Source organism: Cyclopterus lumpus, chromosome 3 (genome assembly GCF_009769545.1).
Source record: "Cyclopterus lumpus isolate fCycLum1 chromosome 3, fCycLum1.pri, whole genome shotgun sequence".
NCBI classification, from domain to species: Eukaryota; Metazoa; Chordata; class Actinopteri; order Perciformes; family Cyclopteridae; genus Cyclopterus; species Cyclopterus lumpus.
Genome location: NC_046968.1, coordinates 6,968,177 through 6,991,157, shown reverse-complemented (window position 1 = coordinate 6,991,157; position 22,981 = coordinate 6,968,177). Strand labels below are relative to the sequence as shown.

Sequence of the window (22,981 nt, the reverse complement as noted above, 5' to 3'; positions counted from 1 at the left end):
AGGTGGCAGTATTGCACACCAAAGACTTTGTTGGCTGGCAGTCGTGAAATCTAAATCGGTCTCAGCCCGTCTCTGTCTCGCGCCGCGTTGATTCCGGTGCTCTGGTGAGCAGTGTGGTGTCTACCGGAGTGCTGCTCGGTTACCGAAACAGTTTGTAAGGAAGAAGGACTTCGCAGTATGGCGTTAAACCTCACCATTAACACAAGCAATCCGCCGCTCGGTGAGTTTGCAGCCTCGCGGCCCCCCTGAATAAACACTTCACCGGGTCGGGTAACAGTTAGCTAGCCGTTAGCTAACATGTCACACGAACAAACGAGACGAATCCTGTTTAAATGTGCAGCACTTTGATGTGTATCTGCGTGTCATAACAATGCAAGTGATAACGTTAGCTGTGTCCAAGACAATTAAAGACTGGACCAGTCGTTACGACTTGGTAGACACGGAAGACATGAAATACACGACTGTGAAATACACAAGACAATATTGAAAGTTAACTTTTATTGTTTGTAATTGTGCCAATGTTGGTATTGCAACCAACCGAAATGGAAGAGCCAAATGATAGCGACTCGAGAATGGACAACGAAGCAGCCATGTTTATTATGCACACAAGTCTCGTCTGCAACGTGAAGTAAAGGCCGATATGAATTGAAGTAGCTGGATGTCCATATAAGTTAAAATGCATGACGTTAGCCAGCTGACGAGAGCCTGCAGCTCTAGGAAGCTAACGGGAGTTGTCTTCGTGGCACTCGGCTCCACGACATGTGGACGGGTCGGTAACGTGTCCTTCTAATGGCAGCGGCCACTTTACTCTTCACACGGCCGCTTTCCAGCCGTCTGCGTGGGATGCCAAAATGTAACGCAATGAATGACGCAACACAAATGCTTTATGAACTTGAAAATAACACATGGAGAAAACACACACACACACACACGTAGTGTTTGTGTGTGACACCGTGTCCGTTAGCTGGGTGGGGTCTGATTAAGATATATATCTATATATATAGATATATATAGTTACATGTTGCCTACATGTATTTGATCAGTGTGCGATGTTCACTGTGTCGTGTTCAACGAAGCGAGGACAAAGCTTTCCAGAGGGTGCTGAGTGTCGGGGCTTTCTGCACCACAAGTGACAGCTGCTGAACAGCGGCCCTGTGCGTTTCGAGTAAACACAGCAGGCTGATGCAAGCGCGTTGAAACGTGGAGGGTCGGATGGAGGACTGCATCATGTTAGCATAATAGTTGATCGCTCTATTGTAATGCTGGGCCATAATTAGTCAGTGGTTGAAGTGGTGCCCACAAACTCAGTTTTCCTCTGGAGAGGTGAACCTGAAAAAGTAAAATCCATTCCACTAAACTGTTAAGGAGTACTGTGAGGGTGTGAGACAAATGGCAAGTCAGGAATGCTGAGAGCCTGGAGCGGCTGTGGCTCAGGAGGGAGAGTGGGTTCTGCGTCTCCTCCAGAAGTAAATGCACCTGTACTTGGACAGCGCTTTTCTAGTCTTCCGACCACTCAAAGTGCTTAACACTACATGACGTCATACACCCATTCGTACACTGATGGGAGGGGCTACGGTTTCACCTGCCCATCAGAAGTAACTAACATTCACACAATGTAGGCACAGCTACACCAGCAATTTTGGGGTTAAGTGTTTTGCCCAAGGACACATCGACATAATAATAATAATAATAATCCATTTAATTTATATAGTGCTTTTCAAGATACTCAAAGACACTTTACATTATACACCGTAGACACAGCTACGGGCAGCAATGCAGGGTTAAGTGTCTTGCTCAAGGACACATCGACTAGGGCGGGGATTGAACTGCCAACCCCTTGATTGAAAGACGGGCATGCTAACCACTGACCCATAGTCACCCCGACATGGGCTAGCAGAGCTGGGGATCACACCGTCGATACTCTGATTGATTGATGACCCTGCTCATCACTGAGCCGCAGTTGCCCCAGAAGTCCGGATGGCTGTGCCATACTTGTGTGAATGGGCACCTTGTATGGCAGTCTCTGCCATACGTGTATGGAGAGGGTAAATGTTGGCGTGTAGTGTAACGCACTTTAAGTGGACAGAAGGTGATATATAAATGTATGTTGAACTACAAGTGGTTTCATGTAGAGCCACTCGAGTACTAACACGTTGCAAAACTCCTGCGTAAGACAGGCAGTACCTTTACAGAGATCGCATCTTACAGAGTAGAATGACACACTGGATTGAGCATGCTTTGCATCACAGGACCAGTTCAACCGGTTTTCAAACCAAAATGGATGTGAAGATTGACATTCATATAGGTCAATGTTGTTCTGCACTTTTAAGAATCCAAAAGCAAGTCCAATTGCCCTTGACTTCACTCCTTTAGTTTCTCTGAAACAGAATGACCGCAGCTGGTTTTGGCTCTTCAGCTATGTAACAAACTCTTAACACTGAATTTTCTCCTCTGTCCTGCAGGAGCGCTTCTGACAGCAGAGCATGTGAAGGGCAGTGTGCAGGTGTCAGTGGAGGAAGGCAAAGACACCCAGCTTCACGTCTCAGAGTGGGTGACATAGCTGTTTCTTCAAGTTGCTCGATGAGCTCCAACTCGGCGTACTGTTGAAAAAGTTGTTGAATTTTAGTGTTTTTTAAAATTATTTCTACTCTGTCCGCCCTTTCCTTCCCTTAGTGCGATCCAGTTCAACGATGCCAACTCTATCAGTCGGTACTTGGCCCGTGTGGCTCCCGCTCTTGGCCTCTACGGAGCCAACATGATGGAGCAGACTGAGGTGTGTGTATGTTTCTGCGTGTTTAGGGACTTTCTGTTCTGTTTGGCGATTGTCTCCCATTATTTAAGAATCTGTCTGGTACCTGTAGGTCGACCACTGGTTGGAGTTCAGTGCTCAGCGGCTCTGTGGTCAGCCTGCTTTAAGCAACGCGCTGGTGGATTTGGATAAGGCCCTTTCCCTGCGGACCTTCTTGGTTGGACATACCCTCACCCTGGCTGACCTGTCCGTCTGGGCTGCTCTGAAAGGTCAGTAGTACCATACAGGATGTACCAGTTTGGAACGTTGCCACTATCTCCGTCTGTTGGTCTGTTTTCATGTGGACTTTGTCTCTATTTTAAACGGTCAAATGGAGCCCTACAGATTGTGGTTGTTTCTCTGCAGGTCATGGGGAATGGCCAAGCCAGGGCAAGTCCTTCTCCCACGTCAATCGCTGGTTCTCTTTCCTGAGCTCACAGGTTCCCTTCACCGCTGTGGGAAACAAGTATGCCAGTAAGAAAGCTCCATTGAGCAAATCCAACGTAAGTGTTATTTCAGCCGTTATGAAGCAATTTGTGATATAATGTTCAAAATATATGTGTTTATGCTCACTGTACTGGAGAAAAACACATTATTAGTGTCTGGGTGTGAATGTTTTTTATTCGTTAACAAAACAACACAAGCTCTTGTCAAGTGCAGAAACTGAATTTATAATTTCTTCCCTCATGATCGGTTGGTTGATTTATTATGTTTGTGATTAGTCAGTTAAAACTTTGTTTGGTCTCAGTGGAACTCACATTGACTGCTTGTGTCTCTGATTAACAGTTGGATGAGAAGAAGCAAGATGTTGGCAAGTTTGTGGATTTGCCAGGAGCCGAGATGGGCAAGGTGGTGGTTCGATTCCCTCCCGAGGCCAGTGGGTGAGTTTTGATCTGTAGTTTAGGAGAGGTTCACATTACACATGGACATTTAGTGCCTTTCCTAACAGGGACCAATTGTCTATCTCTCTGTGGACAGATACCTGCACATCGGCCATGCCAAGGCCGCTCTGCTCAACCAGCACTACCAGATCACGTTCAAAGGCAAGCTCATAATGCGCTTCGACGACACCAACCCTGAGAAGGAAAAGGAGGACTTTGAGAAGGTAAGACATGTCAATTAGTTATTTCCATACTACCGGTAAGGAAATAGTAATGTCTCTATCATTCAGATTTTAAATGTTCTTATTTCTACTTGTGTTTATTGCTTCTAAGGTGATCTTGGAAGATGTTGCCATGCTCCAGATCCACCCAGACCAGTTCACCTACACCAGTGACCATTTTATCACCATAATGGGATTTGGGGAACAGCTACTCGCTGAGGGCAAAGCCTACATTGACAACACGCCGCCTGAGCAGATGAAACTAGAGCGGGAGCAGCGCGCCGAGTCCAAATGCAGAAATAACAGTACGCCTGAGGAGACATTCACAGTGAATATTGAAGTGCAACTTTTCAGACCTCTCTAAAGTGACACCTTCTCTCCCCCCCTTTCTGTAGCGGTGGAGCAGAACATGAAGATGTGGTCGGAGATGAAAGCTGGGACAAAGAGCGGTCAGACCTGCTGCATGCGGGCCAAGATCGACATGAACTCCAACAACGGATGCCTGAGAGACCCCACCCTCTACCGCTGCAAGACCACTCCTCACCCTCGCACCGGAAGCACCTACAAGTACTTGACTTAAATAAGTCCACGGAGGGGCAGGCTACATTATTAGCCTTTATGATTTGGGATAAAAACAACAAACAATTTGCACTTAAACATCTGGAGTATTTACCTCACATATTGGACATATTGAAATACCCTCCAAGTATTCATTGTTCATACTGTCTCCCTCCTTTTTTCCAGCGTCTACCCAACATATGACTTTGCCTGTCCCATCGTGGACAGTTTGGAGGATGTGACCCATTCCCTTAGGACCACTGAGTACCACGATCGTGACGAGCAGTTCTACTGGATAATCGACGCACTGCGCCTCAGGAAGCCTTACATCTGGGAGTACGCCCGACTCAACCTCAACAACACGGTGCTGTCCAAGAGGAAGCTCACCTGGTTTGTCGACCAGGGATACGTCGATGGCTGGTAGGTTTTGATTTATCCGCTGACTGATGCGTAGTCGTGTGTCTATCCAGAACGTTTGAGGCATCTATTTCTTCTGTTCACGCTTGGTGGTCTTTCACAACCTCTTCAACCACTCCTTGTCCCTCAATTACCCCTTTATTCCTCCCTTCTTCTCTTTACCCTTACTTTTTTTTCTTCCCTCTCTACGCCCCATGTTCCCCTTTGACTTTTCTCATCTCGTCCTCCAGGGATGACCCTCGCTTCCCCACTGTCAGAGGAGTCCTAAGGAGAGGAATGACCGTTGAGGGTCTGAAGCAGTTCATAGCAGCCCAGGTACGTCTGTCAAAGTTAGAGACGGGCAGCGCCATGAGTCCACTAAAATAATAAATGAAGAATAAACAAGACATGACATTCTCACCTCTCTGCCAGACCAAAAAATGGTCTGAAAATTATTCTTTTTTTCTTTCATTTTCACATGGGTTTAGAAAACTTTTAAACATTGTGTACATGATTCCATAGATAACACAATTCCCTTTTTTGTTTCCTCTTTTGAGTGTCACAATTTCAAAATCAAGGACTTAAGAGTTGGAAAATGTGTCGACATCTAATTAGCAGCCTAATTGCAAAAGTCTTTTGCATCAGTTAAAAAAAAAAACGTGTTTTTCTCTCATCCGCCTCCTTCCAGGGTGGATCACGGTCAGTGGTGAACATGGAGTGGGACAAGATCTGGGCCTTCAATAAGAAGGTACACTCTTCTTCTTTTGTCATCTTGCATCTAAGCCCGATAGTGTGCACCTAGCTGTATACTTAAATGGTCATAACGAATGATTCTTACATTGAATGTGGCTCAATGTACGCATCATTTAACAATGTTTGACGGGTCTTTCTGTGGGGCCATCGTTGAACTGTATCTTGTAAGATACAACGGCAGACATTTTACCATCACTGCCATTTGTGTAATATTAAGGGCTAATTTTGTGTTTGTTTGACCAGTCCGGTTCTGGTAGAGAATGTCCTGAATGAATCGGACACTGTGATTGACGGAAGTTCAGAGAATGGGCCGTGGGTTCGCTACTGGCATGGCTTCTTTCTGCTTCGCTGTTCTCATTCTATTGAGCGCTTTCATTTGCTCCCCGGTTTCCTGCCTCATTACCTCAGCCCTCCGTACCCCCCCCCCCCTCCAAAATAACACTGAAAACTTCCTAAAAAACAATCCAGTCGCCCCATTTCATGTCCCACATTGGATTGTAGTGTTTTGTTGTCCCCATTTTCATCTGTCTAGACACCGGTATTGCTTTCCTCTGGGTAGTTTTCCTTGCTGGCAGTCGCTGCTTCATCCCAGAGTCAAATAAAAGGTGTGAAGCTGATAGTTTAAAAGTGCACATAAACAGAGACAGCATATATATCTAGGGAAAGAACGTGTGAGTGTCAGACCTTAGTTTGGGACCAAAAAGAGCTACCAAAGTATTGACAGTTGGCGTCAGGTTGACACAAACAAACTTCGGCTTCATATGCATGTTCCTCTAACCTACTCCTCTCTGCCCTCTTCAGACAGTTTGATGCCCCCAAAGCTTTGTTACGTCCACTTGCCAATATTTAGATTTGCTGTAACAGCCGCTCATGTTTAAATGTGGTTGCAGACATTCTTCACAGTTGCTTGTTTTTCTGTAAAATAATAAGGTAAAGCCTGTGAGTTCAGTGAATACGGGTATGCATTTTTTATTAAGTCACTCAACTCCTTCAACGGTCTTCTGCTGGCACCTCTGTGCTTCTCCTCTTGTGAGAGATTTCTCTACATTCCCTTGATATTTTGATCCCATTTAATTCTTTTTGGGGGCAACAGAAAAGGTACAGATTATAAAGGGTCATTGGATCCCTGGAGTAAAGAATTATATTTGTATAATTTTTTTATCAAATTAATATATTTTCCGGTTTCCGTCATGTAGTTTGAGCCTATTGACCGATCATGTTTGAGCAGGCTTTTGTTTGTATGCAGATAAACAGTCCGTGCCTTGGCCGAACTGCAATCTCGGAACCCGTCGGCTATCATCTGACCAAGATTTAGCTTTTTAGAAGCTTTTTGATTTAATTCATCTGCATTCTTTGCAGATATGTTTTAAAGGATTAGCCGTAGACGTCAACTCTCAACTCAATTCTCTCGTCTCAGGTTGCTAATCAGACCGTAGACGAGGATAAACGAGCCTTTGCCCGGATATCTGTCATCCGGATATCCGCTGGCTACGCCGCAGCCCCAGAAATATTTGCCTAGTTGCCCCGAGAGGCTAAATCGTCATCAGGCCGATAGCCAATGGGTTCCGAGAGAGATGCAGAAGAGACTAGATGGAGGTTAGCACGGTGTTCTCTCAGGACAAGAGTCGTAGGTGGCTCAAGGTGGAAACTCTTCAAACAAACAAAAACGGGAAGGTGCAAACGGTTGAATTGAGAAAAAAAGAGTCAGAAATAATGTAAACGTTCCATTCTATGTAAATGTGTCTCTACCTCCTCTCTCTCTTCCCCCCTCCCTGTATCTGACATTAAACAGCATCTCACTCTTCTGTTTCCAAGCTGCCAATTAGCTGTCTGAAGGTACTCCCCCACCTCCCGCTCCACCTCCTCTTGCTCATTTCCACCCACTCCCTCCCCGCTGTCGTCATGGGCTGTTTTTTGTCGAAGAACAAACGGTGTTAGAAAGCAAAGGACAGCAGAGGTTTTGAAACAGGAAGTGAGAGAGACATGTGACAGACAACGGGAGTCTTAACCAACTCCCAGGTGCTGGTTGAAAGCTGACGCCTGATTTTAATTTTGAAGAATGCCGTAAAGAAGAAATTATAAGAAAACTAGTTATTTTGTGTTGGATTCTCTAAAACTCTGAATTGGCTCATTGTGTAACCTTGCACAAAAATGAGTAAGATTGATCGATGTGGGCCTCTTTGCACACCGTGTTCTTTCAACCCATTTGTTGCTTTCATCTAGGGCTGTGCCATATGGCCGAAATCTTCGATCCCAATATAGTTCATATCATCTACATAACAATATGAATGAGTCCGTAAGAAACAACCACAAGGTAAAGACTATTTTTGTATGCACACATTTAATTATGAACTTTAGTGTAAAATGAAATTTCAAGTGAAATTATAGAGAAAGATTTGAGTTGGTATGTGCTAGTTATCGGTTGTGTAACACGATATCTCGATTTAAGATTTCATCACGATATAATTCCATTGAAAGAAGATGAATTGTCATATTGGATTATTGCCCAGCCCGGCTTTCTCCCTCTTTATTCCCCATCCTCACGGATTCAAGCTGATTGTGAACAATGTTGAAGTAAGCGTAGTGAGTTGTCTGCTTGCTTTGGCTTTGAAGGAAGTACACGTGGCTGCTGGAGGTGGAATGGAGCTGTTGAGGAGACATTTTGGGGGGTTTAGTTGTCCGTGTTAATATTAAAAAGGAACCTGGCTTTTGTCAGAATAGGAAACAATGCCAAGATCCTATGGTAGCTTGTCCCAAAGGAAATGCCGTCTGCTCATACCCGACACCAAACCAGTTATGGGAACTATTTGAACTACTCCAGTGAGACTGCGTTGTCCGGATGCTATAGTCCGCAGCCCTTCTGGGTCCTAGAATGATTTAAAACTATGGGAGTAAAATGGCTAGAATTAACAGAGGGATTAAAAAAAAAAAAAAACACAGACGTGAATCTGTACAAAACCGTCTGGTTAAACGGCTAAATATATCTAAATAGTATTGCATCAAAGTGTTACACCCTCCTCCCTTAATGTGTTCCTCTCCATCTATTCCCTCCCCTTCATCCTTTAATCCATTGCAGCTTTTTGGAGCGAGCACTTGATACGTTTCCTCTTCTTAATTTTTGAAGTATATCCACTTTATTTAACATGTTCATTCCTTGATGTGAGCTTTCAAAAGTGCCCCACACTTGTTATTGTTATTTGGAATGAGCATGCAAATGTGTAATTGTGTCTGGTTTCATCTTCTGAGTCAACGAAGCTCATCAACCGATTCCACTCCATCTTTGTTAGAGCACCGGGCGATAATGCTGCCAAGTAGTTTGCATTGAAGTATCCGACAACGCTTCTCTGTGACCGTCAGGTTTAATATATAGTTTGTTGGTGGTGTTGGTCTGCTTCTGATTGGCTAGTCATGAAAATCATTCATTTGTCTCTGTAACAGCCGACTGGTAAAATAGTGAAAGGTGACTGAAGAAGCAGCTGAAGAAAAGCTTGTTTCCCTCGATTGCATACGACCACGATTTCGCTCATGAAATCCGCTTTTCTACCTCCACTCGTCTTTCTACTTGTGCGTCACGCTTTCTCCGTTTGTCAGCTTCTGAGCTGGGCTCATTTTTCTTTCCATTTTGTATTGTTTTTGAAGAAAGGTTGCATCCTTCTCTGCTTTGTCCTTTCATTACATGGCTTTTTGTATGTAGAGATTGCTGCTTCTTTCACTGACGTGTGTGTGTGTGTGTCTTGTGTTAGGTCATTGACCCGGTAGCTCCCAGGTACACAGCTCTGTCCAGCTCCTATGTGGTTCCTGTCTCCATCTCAGAAGCTACAGAGGAGATGAAGGAGGTGGCCAAACACCCTAAGGTGAGAGCAACACCGTAATCAGCAGACCTCTGTCTTGATGCTACTTTTTGCCATATCATCTTCTGTTTTGTCCGGCACCTGTTTTTTCCCCTCTTTGCATTTCTTGGAGGACATATGCTAACTGCTCTTTCGTTCATGCAAAGCATTTAGATCCTTGTACTGTGGTAGAAGTGCAAAGCAAGTAACGGGAGGCGGATGTGCTGCATGTTCACACCCCATGAAGAAGCTCAGTGACCTGTTGGTGTCTTTACATTACTTGAATAGCGATTCAGTTCTGTGTCTGTTACAAACAACACTGTACTGTCGTGTTAAACACGTGGAGGTTTTAGAGGCCATTGTGATCTCTTGTCTGTGTCCATCCAGAACGCGGAAGTGGGCATGAAGAAGGTTTGGTACGGACCTCGAGTTCTGGTTGAAGGAGCCGATGCTGAGACCTTCGCAGAGGGGGAGATGGTCACCTTCATCAACTGGGGCAACCTCATCATCACCAAGATCAACAAGTATGTAGGATCCCTGTTCAGCTTATCCAGAGTGTTGCGAAGCGTTGCGTGAAATTAACGAATAGCACCCGTTTCCCACTGCTAAGGGGGGCCGACTCTAAGGTCGTCTCGATGGAGGCTCGCCTGAACCTGGACAACAAGGACTTCAAGAAGACGACGAAGATAACGTGGCTGGCCGACACCAACAGTGCTCCCCTGCTGCCCACCATCTGCATAAACTACCTGCCTCTCATCTCCAAGGCCGTCATCACCAAAGACGACGACTTCAAGGAGTACATCAATAAAAACAGCAAGGTCTGCTCTGCGACGCGCGGTCTTTATCTCACGGCGGGCGTCTCGCATTTGTCATTTTTCAAATGTTTTGGTTGATCGCCTCGTTGTCATTTCCTCAGCTGGAGGAGAAGATGCTCGGCGACCCTTGTCTGCAGAGCCTGAAGAAAGGTGACATCATCCAGCTACAGAGGCGGGGCTTCTTCATCTGTGACCAGCCTTACGAGGCCGTCAGGTGAGGGGAATTAAACCACCCAATTTTTTGGAGATGAACTAATACTTGGATCTCACTATGGTCTGTTTCTAACTGTGGTTAACCTCCTCAGTCCTAACAGCTGTAAGGAGAGTCCCTGTGTGCTGCTCTACATTCCCGATGGACACACCAAGGAGATGCCGACTGCTGGATCCAAGGACAAGAGCAAGAGCCAGGCCTCCAGCAAAACAGTGAGTGCTTTTAAAGAAAACCTCCAATCCTTTTTTTACTTATCTATTTTACAATTCTATCTGTAAATCAGACTTGTAATCAGTGTATAAGACTTCTTAAATGAATAATCCCACAGCAGCCGAGAGCAGCACTCTGGCCCTCATCTAAAGTCAACTTGTTGAATATTTAGATGTTTTATTTATTAGCATCCACTAATTGTGGATTTAAAATGACGTAGGGAGACAGTCTGCTCTACAGTATTAAGAAGGGAAAAGGGGTGTTCCGCCCTGGGCGGAGTACAGAAGTTTTAAGAGGAGTTAGCTGTGTTGGGACATCCGCAGCAATAGAAGCAGGAACCTAAGCGCTAGTGATCGCTAACTGGTCTAACCTGTAATGCAAAGGTTGGTCAAATAATAGTCAAACTAAGAATAGATAGGCTTTGAGTCCAGATTTACCAGTTGAGCGAAAGAAAAAAGGAACTTGCATTCATCTCTTCGAAGTCTGGGATGATCTGGTACCCGTCGGGTTCTTGCTCTTCTTTTGTGTTTTTAAATCTGCCCTGTGCTCTCGTCTCAGCCTGCTTCGACCTCTGCCAAAGCTGCCTCGACCCCTGCCCCTGCCCCTGTGCCTGCCGCAACCTCAGCTAGTGACATGTTCTCGAGCATTGTAGCACAAGGTGAAGCTGTCCGTCAACTAAAGGTTGCCAAGGCTCCTAAAGACGAAGTGGACAAGGCAGTTCAGCAGCTGCTGTCTCTAAAGGTACGTCAGCTCGGATGAAAAACAATGAGAAGCCTCTTGTTTATTCAAATGTTTGCTGTCTCATTCGTACTTTCTCTCTCTGCAGGTGCAGTTTAAGCAGCAGACGGGTATGGACTACAAACCGGGCATGGCCCCTCCCACTTCTGCTCCAGCCCCGCCCACCACATCAACAGACTCTTGTCCGTTCACCCAAGTTACCCAGCAGGGCGAGCTGGTCAGGAAGCTGAAGGCCGAGAAGGCGCCTAAGGTAGCTGGATGTTTGTTCAATAACTGAGCGTGTCCACATCTGCGTGTCCCTTTCCGTCTGTCCGTTCATAAATCTCGTGCTCATCATTCTGAGTGAGTGATTCGTCCAGTCATCCGTCGTGCCCTCGTGTTTTGTCCAGTGAATTCTCACGTCCAAAGTCTACTGTCTGGTCGCTCGCTGCTCATGTCCCAAATGATTTGTCCCGTCCATGCGCATGTCCCCACGCCGTTTGCATGCCAGTCACGTTTATCCATAACTACCTGCAACAATAAGCTGGTTTGTTGATGGCACCAGGACCAGATTGACCTCGCAGTGAAGCAGCTCCTCGCTCTGAAGGCGGCGTTTAAAAAGCTGACTGGTCAGGATTACAAACCTGGGATGGCCCCCTCTGCTCCTGCCTCCTCCTCCGCTCCAGCTCCTGCAGCCTCCTCCTCCTCCTCTTCTTCCTGCTCTTCTTCTGGCCTGTATGAGCGTGTTTCACAACAAGGGGAGAATGTGAGGAAACTGAAGTCTGAAAAAGCCCCCAAGGTATTCTGATGCTGACAGTAGAGAATGACGAAGTGACAGAAAAAAATTAACAAACTAAAAACCAGTGCTTATAAAAATAAAGCATAATTATGCAAATCGGTGTGTTGCAAGTAGCTATCTAGTCTCCCTAATAATAAAGAGTATCTCATTACTCGTACAAGCACCATTTGAAAAGGATTTCACATTTCTAAGATGCCTTTAATGCCTCTATCCAATATATTTGGCTGGATAGAGGTAGGAATCATTTCAGGTTCACAAGCTCGTGTCTGATCCAGGGAGGCCTTCATACAAGTTTCGTATGATCATGAAAAACCTTGAAACGGTCATGGAATTTGAAAATAGGCCTAGAGAAATTCTGAAAACCCAGAAAGTTATGCAAAAATACCCGTATAATAGAATATATGTGGTTCAGTTAAGATTTACATAATAAAAAAGAAAATCGACATTATGGTCCTTGAAGTAACGCAACGAGGGCTGTGTCTTGTCTTATTTGATATGCTTGATTTAATGATCGTCGGATTATGTCGGATTATGCAAAAGACAAGTCTTAGTAGAACATATGAGAAAGGGACTTGTTTCAATTTCAACCTTGCTGGACCTTTGCTGCATGTCATATCTCTCCTCTCTCTCTCCCTCTCCCTCTCTCTCCTCTCTCTCCCTCTCTCTCTCTCTCTCTCTCTCTCTCTCTCTCTCTCATATCTGCACTTTCCTCTGTCCACAAAAGGGAAAAACGAACACCTGTTCTTAGCTACCAACTGGACTACAGTGGGAATTGTCTATTATACGTCTTATAGCTGTTTGACCCTTTGCGAAAACATCGATAAATTTGGGCTGCCGGTGAAGTTTAGTTAGATTTCTAACCGTAACCAAAGGGGCCAACAAGCTAATTTAAATTTAAAAGACATCTAATATCAGCCGATACGTAGACACGACATTGAGGCTGAAACGCGGCTAAATCTGGGCTGACCTGGCCAGTGGTTTTCACCGTTGCAATACGAATATTTGTACCCGGTGCTTTTGCTAATTGTGCACATGTGTTGATACGACAGTGTTTACCCATTACATGATAATATGAAGTGAGTCACAGTATCCTTGTCCATGTGTCCCCAGGACCAGGTTGACGCAGCAGTGAAGCAGCTGCTTGCCCTGAAGGCCGAGTACAAACAGGTCACAGGCCAGGACTACAAGCCTGGAGCGGCCCCAGTCCAGAAGGTCCAGGCTCCAGTCCAGAAGGTCCAGGCTCCAGTCCAGAAGGTCCAGGCCCCTGTCCAGAACAGTCCTAGCTCTGCACCTGCTGCCACCGGCCTGTATGAGAAGGTCTCTGAGCAGGGAGAAGTGGTCCGGAAACTGAAGGTCGAAAAGGCCTCCAAGGTGAGACTATAACTGCAGCATCACAACTTCTACATGTTCATCTACTACCAGCATGTAGCTTTCAGAGTCTTAATATTGTTGGCTAGTCCCACAACAGTCACTGCTGCTAGGACTTAATGGTTCTCTTCGTGCTGGCTGTTCATCAGGATCAGGTGGACGCTGCAGTGAAGCAGCTGTTGGCTTTGAAGGCCGAGTACAAACAGCAGACCGGACAGGATTACAAACCTGGAGCGGCCCCAGTCCAGAAAGCCCAGGCTCCAGTCCAGAAAGCCCAGGACCCTGTCCAGAACAGTCCTAGCTCTGCACCTGCTGCCACCGGCCTGTATGAGAAGGTCTCTGAGCAGGGAGAAGTGGTCCGGAAACTGAAGGTCGAAAAGGCCTCCAAGGTGAGACTATAATAACTGCAGCATCACAACTTCTACATGTTCATCTACTACAGGTATTTGTTCTGATATCAGAGACGTAATATTGTTGGCTAGTCCCACAACGGCCACTGCTGCTGGGACTTAATGGTTCTCTTCGTGCTTGCTGTTCATCAGGATCAGGTGGACGCTGCAGTGAAGCAGCTGTTGGCTCTGAAGGCCGAGTACAAACAGCAGACCGGACAGGATTACAAGCCTGGAGCAGCCCCAGTCCAGAACAGTCCTAGCTCTGCACCTGCTGCCACCGGCCTGTATGAGAAGGTCTCTGAGCAGGGAGAAGTGGTCCGGAAACTGAAGGTCGAAAAGGCCTCCAAGGTGAGACTATAACTGCAGCATCACAACTTCTACATGTTCATCTACTACCAGCATGTAGCTTTCAGAGTCTTAATATTGTTGGCTAGTCCCACAACAGTCACTGCTGCTCGGACTTAATGGTTCTCTTCGTGTTTGCTGTTCATCAGGATCAGGTGGACGCTGCAGTGAAGCAGCTGCTTGCTCTGAAGGCCGAGTACAAACAGCAGACCGGACAGGATTACAAACCTGGAGCGGCCCCAGTCCAGAATGCCCAGGCCCCAGTCCAGAAAGCCCAGGCTCCAGTCCAGAAAGCCCAGGACCCTGTCCAGAACAGTCCTAGCTCTGCACCTGCTGCCACCGGCCTGTATGAGAAGGTCTCTGAGCAGGGGGAAGTGGTCCGGAAACTGAAGGTCGAAAAGGCCTCCAAGGTGAGACTATAATAACTGCAGCATCACAACTTCTACATGTTCATCTACTACAGGTATTTGTTCTGATATCAGAGACGTAATATTGTTGGCTAGTCCCACAACGGCCACTGCTGCTAGGACTTAATGGTTCTCTTCGTGCTTGCTGTTCATCAGGATCAGGTGGACGCTGCAGTGAAGCAGCTGTTGGCTCTGAAGGCCGAGTACAAACAGCAGACCGGACAGGATTACAAACCTGGTTTACAAGCCCCAGGTAGCCAGGCCCAGACTCAGTCCAGCTCTCCCCCGCAGGCCGAGGAACTCTTCTCCCAGGTGACCCAACAGGGAGAGCGAGTGAGAAAGTTGAAATCCGAGAAGGCCCCCAAGGTAAGGAGCAAATCAGAGTGGAGTTTAATAAGCGACTAGTGCTAGAGAGGAAAAGGACAACAACTCTGTTTCCATTTCAGGACCAGGTGGATGAAGCCGTGAAGACTCTCCTGGACCTGAAGAGCAAGTACAAGACGCTTACTGGACAGGACTACAAACCAGTGGCCGCTGCTGGAGCCACTGGAGGAGAGGACAAAAACCGCAAGGAGAGGGAGAACAAGTCTGAGAAACAGGGAGGAGGAGGACCAGGAGGAGGGAAGAAGGGTAAAGGAGACAAAGCCAACCAGGGCAAGGAGGCTTCAGGAGGAGCAGGAGGCCCAGGAGAGGGTCAAGGACCTAAGAAACAAACACGGTGAGAGACTGGAACAGAGATGGAAGGGGTTAAGAAGTAGATCCCGATGAATTAGCTTTTTCTTCATCTGGCAGTAGAGTGAAATGTTACCAGCCAGCACAATGTTTAGTATAAAACGGGCTCCATACTGGTGAGTTGTATCTGATTTCAGATAAGATCCTATTACTTATGACAATCAATACTGTGAACATCATTATAATGATACTTGCTGGGACTGAATAATTAAAAAAAAGTACATCTTAATTGTGTTTTTGTTTTTCACTGTTGTTGCAATTATCATTTCGATATCAATATTCTAATTTTCATTCGAATTTACCTGATTATGATGGGATTTCTTTATTTTTTGCTCAATTCTGTGCCAAACAAGTCTGTAGAATAGGTCAGGACTACTCTGCAGTGCGGCAATATTTAAAATTTAATTCTACACTATTTGTAATTCAATTTAATTTAAAATGGTATTTTGACAAACATTTCTCTTCCTACGATTTTATAATTGCAGGAGGCCATGTTGCAATTTTGATAACATTTCAATCCGACGTGTAGCACAAATACTGAGGAACAAAATGTTGTACTTTTTTGCATCGGTCAAGTCACCTTTTCTACTTTGAATTCTTGAACGTCTTTCAGCGTCTCTTGTCGGTGCAGATTTAACCTCCTACATCACTTTCTAAACATCAACCTGCTGTCAGTTTTATTCGGATGTCTAACTATAGTGAACGTTTTTTTCTCCGTCATCCCACGTGGGCAGCAAGGCCCTGCAGACTGAAGAAAGGTGGATTGCTGGAAAGGCAGTTTAGATGAACGGATGCATGGCGAGATCATACGGCAGTTACAGTTGGTTGTTCTGAAAAAGGATTTGACTAAAATGTTCAAGTTAAATGAGTCTTAACAGCAGAGCTAATAAAAAGTCTAGTTTTGAACTGCCCTTTCTGTTTTGGACGCAGTTTGTTGAATGAGACGCTTCATCGGCGAGATGCATTTGTTTTTCACGGAGGTGTTGGATTGTTACCACGAGACGGTGAACATGCAGCGGATAGTTTTATTCCAACCAAGGGGCCGTGAGTTGTACGTTGTTGGTCTTTAAACAAAGAATGGAGCGGTGATGCTCGGAGTTCTTCCCTGGACACGGAAGATGGATCGTCTGTAAGCACAACCCTCTGCTACAGTTGCTTAACGACTTTGTATTTTTTGTATTCACATTTGGTGAGTTTTTAATGGTTGGTGTGGTTTTCTCTGCTTGATCAGTGCTTGTAGTCTGCCGTAAGCCTTGTGGATGAAACGTGATCGCTCCTTGATACACTGCACTACTATTTTAATTTAATTTTTTATTTTATTCTGCATGGTTTTCTATCCAGAGTAAATGCCAAACACATAAGCACCCTTAAACTCTGAAGACCTTCTGAAGTTGATACGGATTTGATCTAAGATGCAAAAGTATAAAAGCTTCTGTTCCTCAGATAAAGATTTATAATCCCGATCACACGATCGCCCCAATAATGGAGATTAAGCCTGTTGCCTTCATGGTGCAGCTCCGTCTCTGTGGTGTCGGTTAGCAGTTGGAAGCCGGTTGCTACCGGTGTGAGCTTCGAGTTGCATGGTTGTCTGCGCTGGCAATGGCTGTGTGTTTTTGTTAATGCACTGGAGTACTCTGATACCTGCACTAAGGCTGTATCGAAATAGTTTCAACGCTTTGAGTCTTCGTTCATAACTTTTCCACCACATTTGAATTCCACGTCAACATTTGAATGCCGTGCAGGAGCTTTATCCTTTTTGTTTGTTTAAACCCAGTGTTTCTGCACAGTGACCGATACAGATGACGGTCACACTAATAGTACTTCTACACTATTTGTAGAAGTACATTCTGGGGGTGGGTGTCAAAATGTATTGCAAAAAAGGTGGATGGAATCGTTTTCCAAAATTCACAAACTATTTTAATCCACGTTTGTTGGTGTTAAATTTTTAAAAATGTACAGTTCTACGGAGGTAGTTTGCTCTCCCGCTTGCCGCACTGAAAGGGTGGCACACCTGTATTAACGGGGTGGTCCAGCAGGAAGCTATCAACACCATGAGTTCAATTTATACAACCGTAATAACACAAAATCTATTATTTTCCTTTTTTGAAGGGGATGCCAATATCTGCTTTATTTCAAAAACCTCAATAGAAGTTCTGAATGTAAAGACATGATGTTCGATACAGCCTTAACCTGCGCCTAGACTAACTAACCAGGAGGCATGGCCTGACATATTATAGTTGTGTGTTCATTTCCTTTGTTTTTATTTTCATAGTATAGATTTGTTTATAGTATTCATCACCACTGCCTTTTTAATTTGACACGCTATTCTTTCAGTGAGCTAAATATAAAAGTTTGAGCGGAGACAAAAAGAAAATTCTTCGCCGCTTCAAAAACGATGACGTCTACAACCGAAAATAATGAATTGAATTGTGTGATTAACAAAATCAAAACACAAATTTCCCATTTTTAATATGTGTTTTATTGCAGTGTTTTGGATCTCTTCATTTCAAGGTTGCATCACACTTAACGTCGTTGTCTGTCTCCCGGCAGGTTGGGCTTGGAGGCCAAGAAAGAGGAGAACCTGGCTGACTGGTACTCTCAGGTGACTTAGCCCAATAAAACCATTTTCTACGTCGAGAGAAAAAGCCTTTTTAAAACACTGACATTTCTTTTTGAAAATTCCTCCTCAATGTAATGTTGCTCCTCCCCTCCAGGTCATCACTAAAGCGGAGATGATTGAGTACTATGACGTTAGCGGCTGCTATGTGCTGCGGCCCTGGGCCTTCTCCATTTGGGAGGCCATTCAAGACTTCTTTAACCGGGAGATTAAGAAAATGGGCGTGGAGAACTGCTACTTCCCCATGTTCGTCTCGCAGGCTGCCCTGGAGAAGGAGAAATCCCACATAGAGGATTTTGCCCCAGAGGTAAAAGGCCGTCCTTTGGGATGGGGGGAAAAAGCGTACAAAATAGAAATAACAGAAGTGTACTTTACGGAAACAATATGACGATGTACAATATGACTGCGCAACTTAAATAATCATATTATATAATCATTTTAATGGTCAGGTTGCCTGGGTAACCCGTTCAGGAAAGACCGAGCTGGCGGAGCCCATTGCTGTCAGACCCACCAGTGAGACAGGTCTGAACCACAGCTCTGATTTTAATCCAAACTATGCAGTATAGTCATCAACGCGGACACGTGCAATGAACTTAATATGTAAACAGTTGTTTTCTATTCACGATGTTGCTCTTACATATGTGGTCTGTTTTGTTTTTCCTTCAGCGATGTACCCTGCCTACGCTAAATGGGTCCAGTCCCACAGAGACCTGCCAATCAAACTCAACCAGTGGTGTAACGTCGTGGTCAGTATCCTCCTACAGTCGCAGCTACAGCATCTTCATCAGCGATGGCCATTCCACGCCGCCCACTTGTGTATCTTTACTTCGTAATTACAAGCTTGTTAAAGAAAATCGGAAGACTGAATTATTTTTCTCTGCCCCGCTTCTCCCTCCAGAGATGGGAGTTCAAACACCCCCAGCCCTTCCTGAGGACGAGAGAGTTCCTGTGGCAGGAGGGACATTCGGCCTTTGCCACCAAAGAGGAGGCAGCCGAGGAGGTAACGGCCCCGCTACGACGACCACCACGAGCACGCCTCTGTCCCTTATCTTTGATGCAATACACCAGAAGTGTTTTGGACGTGTACAAGCGCAGTACAGTTCCAGCTCCTAAATGTGTGCCATTACCTGTGCTGTATTGTGCAAAACTTTACACGTCATGTATCTGCAGGTGCTTCAGATCCTGGATCTGTACGCCCGGGTGTACGAGGAGCTGATGGCGATCCCCGTGGTGAAGGGGAGGAAGACGGAGAAGGAGAAGTTTGCCGGAGGAGATTACACCACCACTGTGGAGGCATTCATCTCTGCCAGCGGCCGAGCCATTCAGGTACTGTGGTGTACTGGTCCACTTCTCTTGATCCTTTTACACAGAGGCCAGCAGAATATGAGCTGCAGAGAAACAGGCGGGGATTAATGATAGCCTTTCAATTCTTGTTGTTCTTTATCCTCATGCAGTCAGACAGTGATTGGTCCGAGTTGATGTTTTAGAACAAAGTCAACATTGCACTGCATTGCCTTGTGCGTCCTCAGGGTGCTACGTCTCACCATCTCGGTCAGAACTTCGCTAAGATGTTCGAGATCATGTTTGAGGATCCGAAGAAGCCGGGTGAGAAACAGCTGGTTTTCCAGAACTCCTGGGGAATCACAACCAGGACCATCGGTGTCCTCACCATGGTCCACGGAGACAACATGGGACTCGTACTGCCACCCAGGGTGGCCTGCCTGCAGGTACACACACACACACACACACACACACACACACACACACACACACACACACACACATAGAAATACAGCAGGTTAACTGACAAATGTGTAATGACATACCCATTAAGCCCAAGTCACCTGCTTTTTATCCCCCTTTCATACAGCACTTGTTAAAATGACTCTTCTTTTTTGCAGGTTGTCGTGATCCCATGTGGGATCACTGCCTCCCTGCCGGAGCAGGAGAAGGAGGCGGTGTTGACCCAGTGCTCTAAATACATGAAAAGGCTGCTGGATGCTGGCGTCAGGGTGAAGACTGACCTCCGAGACAATTACTCCCCAGGGTGGAAGTTCAACCACTGGGAGCTCAAGGTCAGAAATCACATGACGACAACCACGGTTGTTAATGAAGTGCTTTATCTAAGTAGATGAGATAAGAGCCCGGATTGTTGTGAAGGCATTGGTAGTGACTGTATCTCTCTCTCTCTCTCTCTTTGTTGTTTCTATCTGTGTATGGCTGCGTGTTTTCCTCCAGGGAGTTCCTATCCGTCTGGAAGTGGGTCCTAAGGATATGCAGCAGCGTCAGTGCGTCGCGGTGCGGAGAGACTCGGGCGCAAAAGTCACCATTCCGGAGGCTGAGGTGGAGAAGAGGCTGGTCGCCCTGTTGGAGGACATCCAGAACAGCCTGTTTAACAAGTAAGATGCAGCACTTCCCACTAGGGCCATGCTTGCAGGACACTCTGCGGACAACTTGCATTAACTGACCACTGGATGTTTTTGTTGTTATGGAGAGAACAAAACTACAGTGAAACCTTTCTCGCCTGCTCTAAATCTTACTGAAAGGATTCGAACACCATTTCATGCAAGACAATTGGACAACAAACTTAAGAATTTGCTTATTGCAGGTTTAAAATGATTGTGTCCCCCCCCCCCCCAGCCAGCTGGGGGCGACATTGTGTCAGAAATGATGTGCACAGACTGACAGATCCAGCTGTGAAATGAGAGTACACAGAATTGCAGCAGAATGAAGAAATATTTACGTGGTGTTCATAAACGCACACGACAATTGATTTGAGTGTTTCACGCGTGTGCTTGTCAGAGCTTCGGACGACCTGAAGAGGAACATGGTGTCCGCGGACACGATAGAACAGTTCCAGAGTGAGTTGGACCAGAACAAGGTGAGGAGCACACGCCACCACATGCAGCACACAACGTTTCATGTGCGGTCTCTCGCCTGAGTGAGTAATTGACGGTACATCCGACTTGCTTTGTAGATTGTCCAGATCCCCTTCTGTGGAGGAATTGAGTGCGAGGATTGGATCAAGAAAATCACTGCCAAGTACGTCCAACATATTACCGTCTGAAACGATTTGAGTTGATCCTTGGCTCGACCAGGCAACCAAGTCGACCACATCATTTGTAAAATATTATTTTTTTACTTCCCATGTTAACCTAATTTTGATTTTGTGTTTTTTTTTAAAATGTCAACCATTAAAAGACATTGTGTTTGCTTGTCCTGTAGGGACCAGGACCTGGAGCCTGGAGCTCCTTCCATGGGAGCCAAGAGCCTCTGCATCCCCTTCTCACCCCTGAAGACACTGCAGCCCGGTCAGATGTGCGTCAGCGGCAAGGAGCCCGCCCAGTACTACACCCTGTTCGGACGCAGCTACTGAGCACGGGGATGAACATCTTGGTCAAAAAGGGCTCTCCTACCTTCTCTCATCTATTTGTTTTTGTCTGATCTCTTGTTAGCATATAGGGTGACAGGGGTGTGAGGTGACTGGACTGTGGTATTAGACTGGGAAGATAACGATTTTCCCTTTTTTTTTAACATGTTAACACAGTTATGAATGCATCTGGAAGAAAGTGGAGAGAAACTGTTAACTCTTTGAATCCCGTTATGAGAGACAATGGTTGTGTGGCACTGCTTCTCACCCACATGCCTCATTAGTCTTTAAAGGTCATACCAAAAGAACACTAACTGACCTGCAGTGGTTTGTATGAGCATTGGAAGTAAAACCAGAAACTAGGAAAATATTCAATCTTTCCTATCCTTTCTGAATTTATATTTTTTTATAAGTTCCTACTCAATACTGTCAAAAGGAGAAGTTTGATTTAGTTTTTTAGTTTTGTTTCTGTCAACGTTACTAATTCATATGATCTGCCGCTTTTTTTTTAATCTAGAAAAACTCTCAAAAAACAAAAAGTGTCATCTCTCGCAGCCAAAACGGTCTCGTGAACTCTACAGGTACTCGGTCTTGTAGACGTGGTATTCTCAAAGCCCTGCTCTATGACTGGTTACAGTATGTGGCTCATGACTCAGCTAAATATAAATTCCTCTGATCCACCTAAAGCCCAATGACATAAATCTGTGAGGAACTGAATATGGTAAACAATAATGTAGTCACCTGTCAATACTCTCCGGTTAATGAACTCTACAACTTGTCCGTTATAAAGTTATTTCCATGGCAAACTTCCCTGTGTTGTTGTTTTTTTTAATCCAGGATAAAGATGGGTGGTGTTTGTAAACCAGGGGATTCCTCGCTGGCTCAGATAGATGGTCATGAATTATTTGTGTTTGAGGGAAGTGACAGGAAAAAGAAAGAAATGCAAGTAGTACACATGTCAAATGAAGGCACATCATTTAAATGTGGTATTGGATTAAAATGGTACAACAGGCTTCCTTTGTTACATAATTCTGAGCCTCGTCTAGCCAACAGAAAAAAAAACTGGCACTTCCTGTCTCAAATTTCAAAATGTAATAGTTACAATTTTACATACAATCTTTGAGTGCTTCACTGAGAATGCAGGTGCTTAAACAGAGTGCTCTCTACCTGATTACAGAGCCGACATACTGACGGGGTAAGAGTAAGGCCCGAGTTTAGCCTCAGACAAGTATCTTATTTATCTAAATGTCACACTTAGATGTGGTTTTCCTCACATTCTGTGAAGGTTTATGGCCATATTTTCCTAACCTTAAGTTAAAGTTACTGGGGTGTTTTTTTATTACCTTCCGCAAACTTTCGGGGGATGTATTTTCCTAACTGAGAACTAACCTCATCAGGCAAATAGTCACCACCTGCACATAAGGATTGTGTAAATTAGCAAAGTCTGTAAATAAAGCCAGTGAAGGCTCTCTCACTCTTCAACTCCACATCCTCATTATCAGTCTTAATCATAATGCCAGAAGAAAACATAACTAAATGCATTGCTCACAGTCACAAGATTCCTGCATGCA

The 22,981-nt window shown here is 45.3% G+C and overlaps 1 protein-coding gene across 5 annotated transcripts; it reads left to right on the top strand.

The window, feature by feature from the left end:
- The first annotated feature begins 40 nt into the window (after window positions 1-40).
- On the top strand, window positions 41-22,216 carry eprs1 (glutamyl-prolyl-tRNA synthetase 1). 5 transcript variants are annotated; one of them, XM_034557744.1, is made up of 38 exons: window positions 41-220; window positions 2,463-2,547; window positions 2,674-2,773; window positions 2,862-3,018; window positions 3,155-3,291; window positions 3,575-3,669; window positions 3,767-3,893; window positions 4,003-4,195; window positions 4,286-4,457; window positions 4,635-4,868; window positions 5,096-5,180; window positions 5,533-5,592; window positions 9,341-9,451; window positions 9,815-9,951; window positions 10,038-10,245; window positions 10,344-10,456; window positions 10,548-10,665; window positions 11,222-11,404; window positions 11,490-11,651; window positions 11,946-12,179; window positions 13,290-13,550; window positions 13,697-13,903; window positions 14,255-14,287; window positions 14,434-14,694; window positions 14,848-15,057; window positions 15,138-15,409; window positions 17,974-18,025; window positions 18,138-18,347; window positions 18,490-18,562; window positions 18,707-18,786; window positions 18,939-19,040; window positions 19,211-19,366; window positions 19,570-19,767; window positions 19,942-20,115; window positions 20,279-20,439; window positions 20,843-20,921; window positions 21,018-21,082; window positions 21,266-22,216. In XM_034557744.1, the coding sequence occupies exons 1-38, from the start codon at window positions 178-180 to the stop codon at window positions 21,414-21,416; spliced, it is 5,499 nt and encodes a 1,832-aa protein (XP_034413635.1). In that variant the 5' UTR covers window positions 41-177; the 3' UTR covers window positions 21,417-22,216. The 5 variants fall into 5 exon arrangements, with proteins under 5 accessions (XP_034413635.1, XP_034413627.1, XP_034413643.1 ...); XM_034557736.1 differs by having other exon boundaries at window positions 13,697-13,936; window positions 14,090-14,287; XM_034557752.1 differs by lacking the exon at window positions 11,946-12,179 and having other exon boundaries at window positions 13,697-13,936; window positions 14,090-14,287.
- The last annotated feature ends 765 nt before the right edge of the window (window positions 22,217-22,981 follow it).

Excerpts from the sequence above, each read along its gene's own strand:
- eprs1 (XM_034557736.1), top strand. The coding sequence starts at position 178 with ATGGCGTTAAACCTCACCATTAACACAAGCAATCCGCCGCTCG. Across the intron at positions 2,774-2,861 it reads ACATGATGGAGCAGACTGAG|GTCGACCACTGGTTGGAGTT; the intron begins GTGTGTGTATGT and ends TGGTACCTGTAG. Across the intron at positions 13,551-13,696 it reads AGGTCGAAAAGGCCTCCAAG|GATCAGGTGGACGCTGCAGT; the intron begins GTGAGACTATAA and ends GCTGTTCATCAG.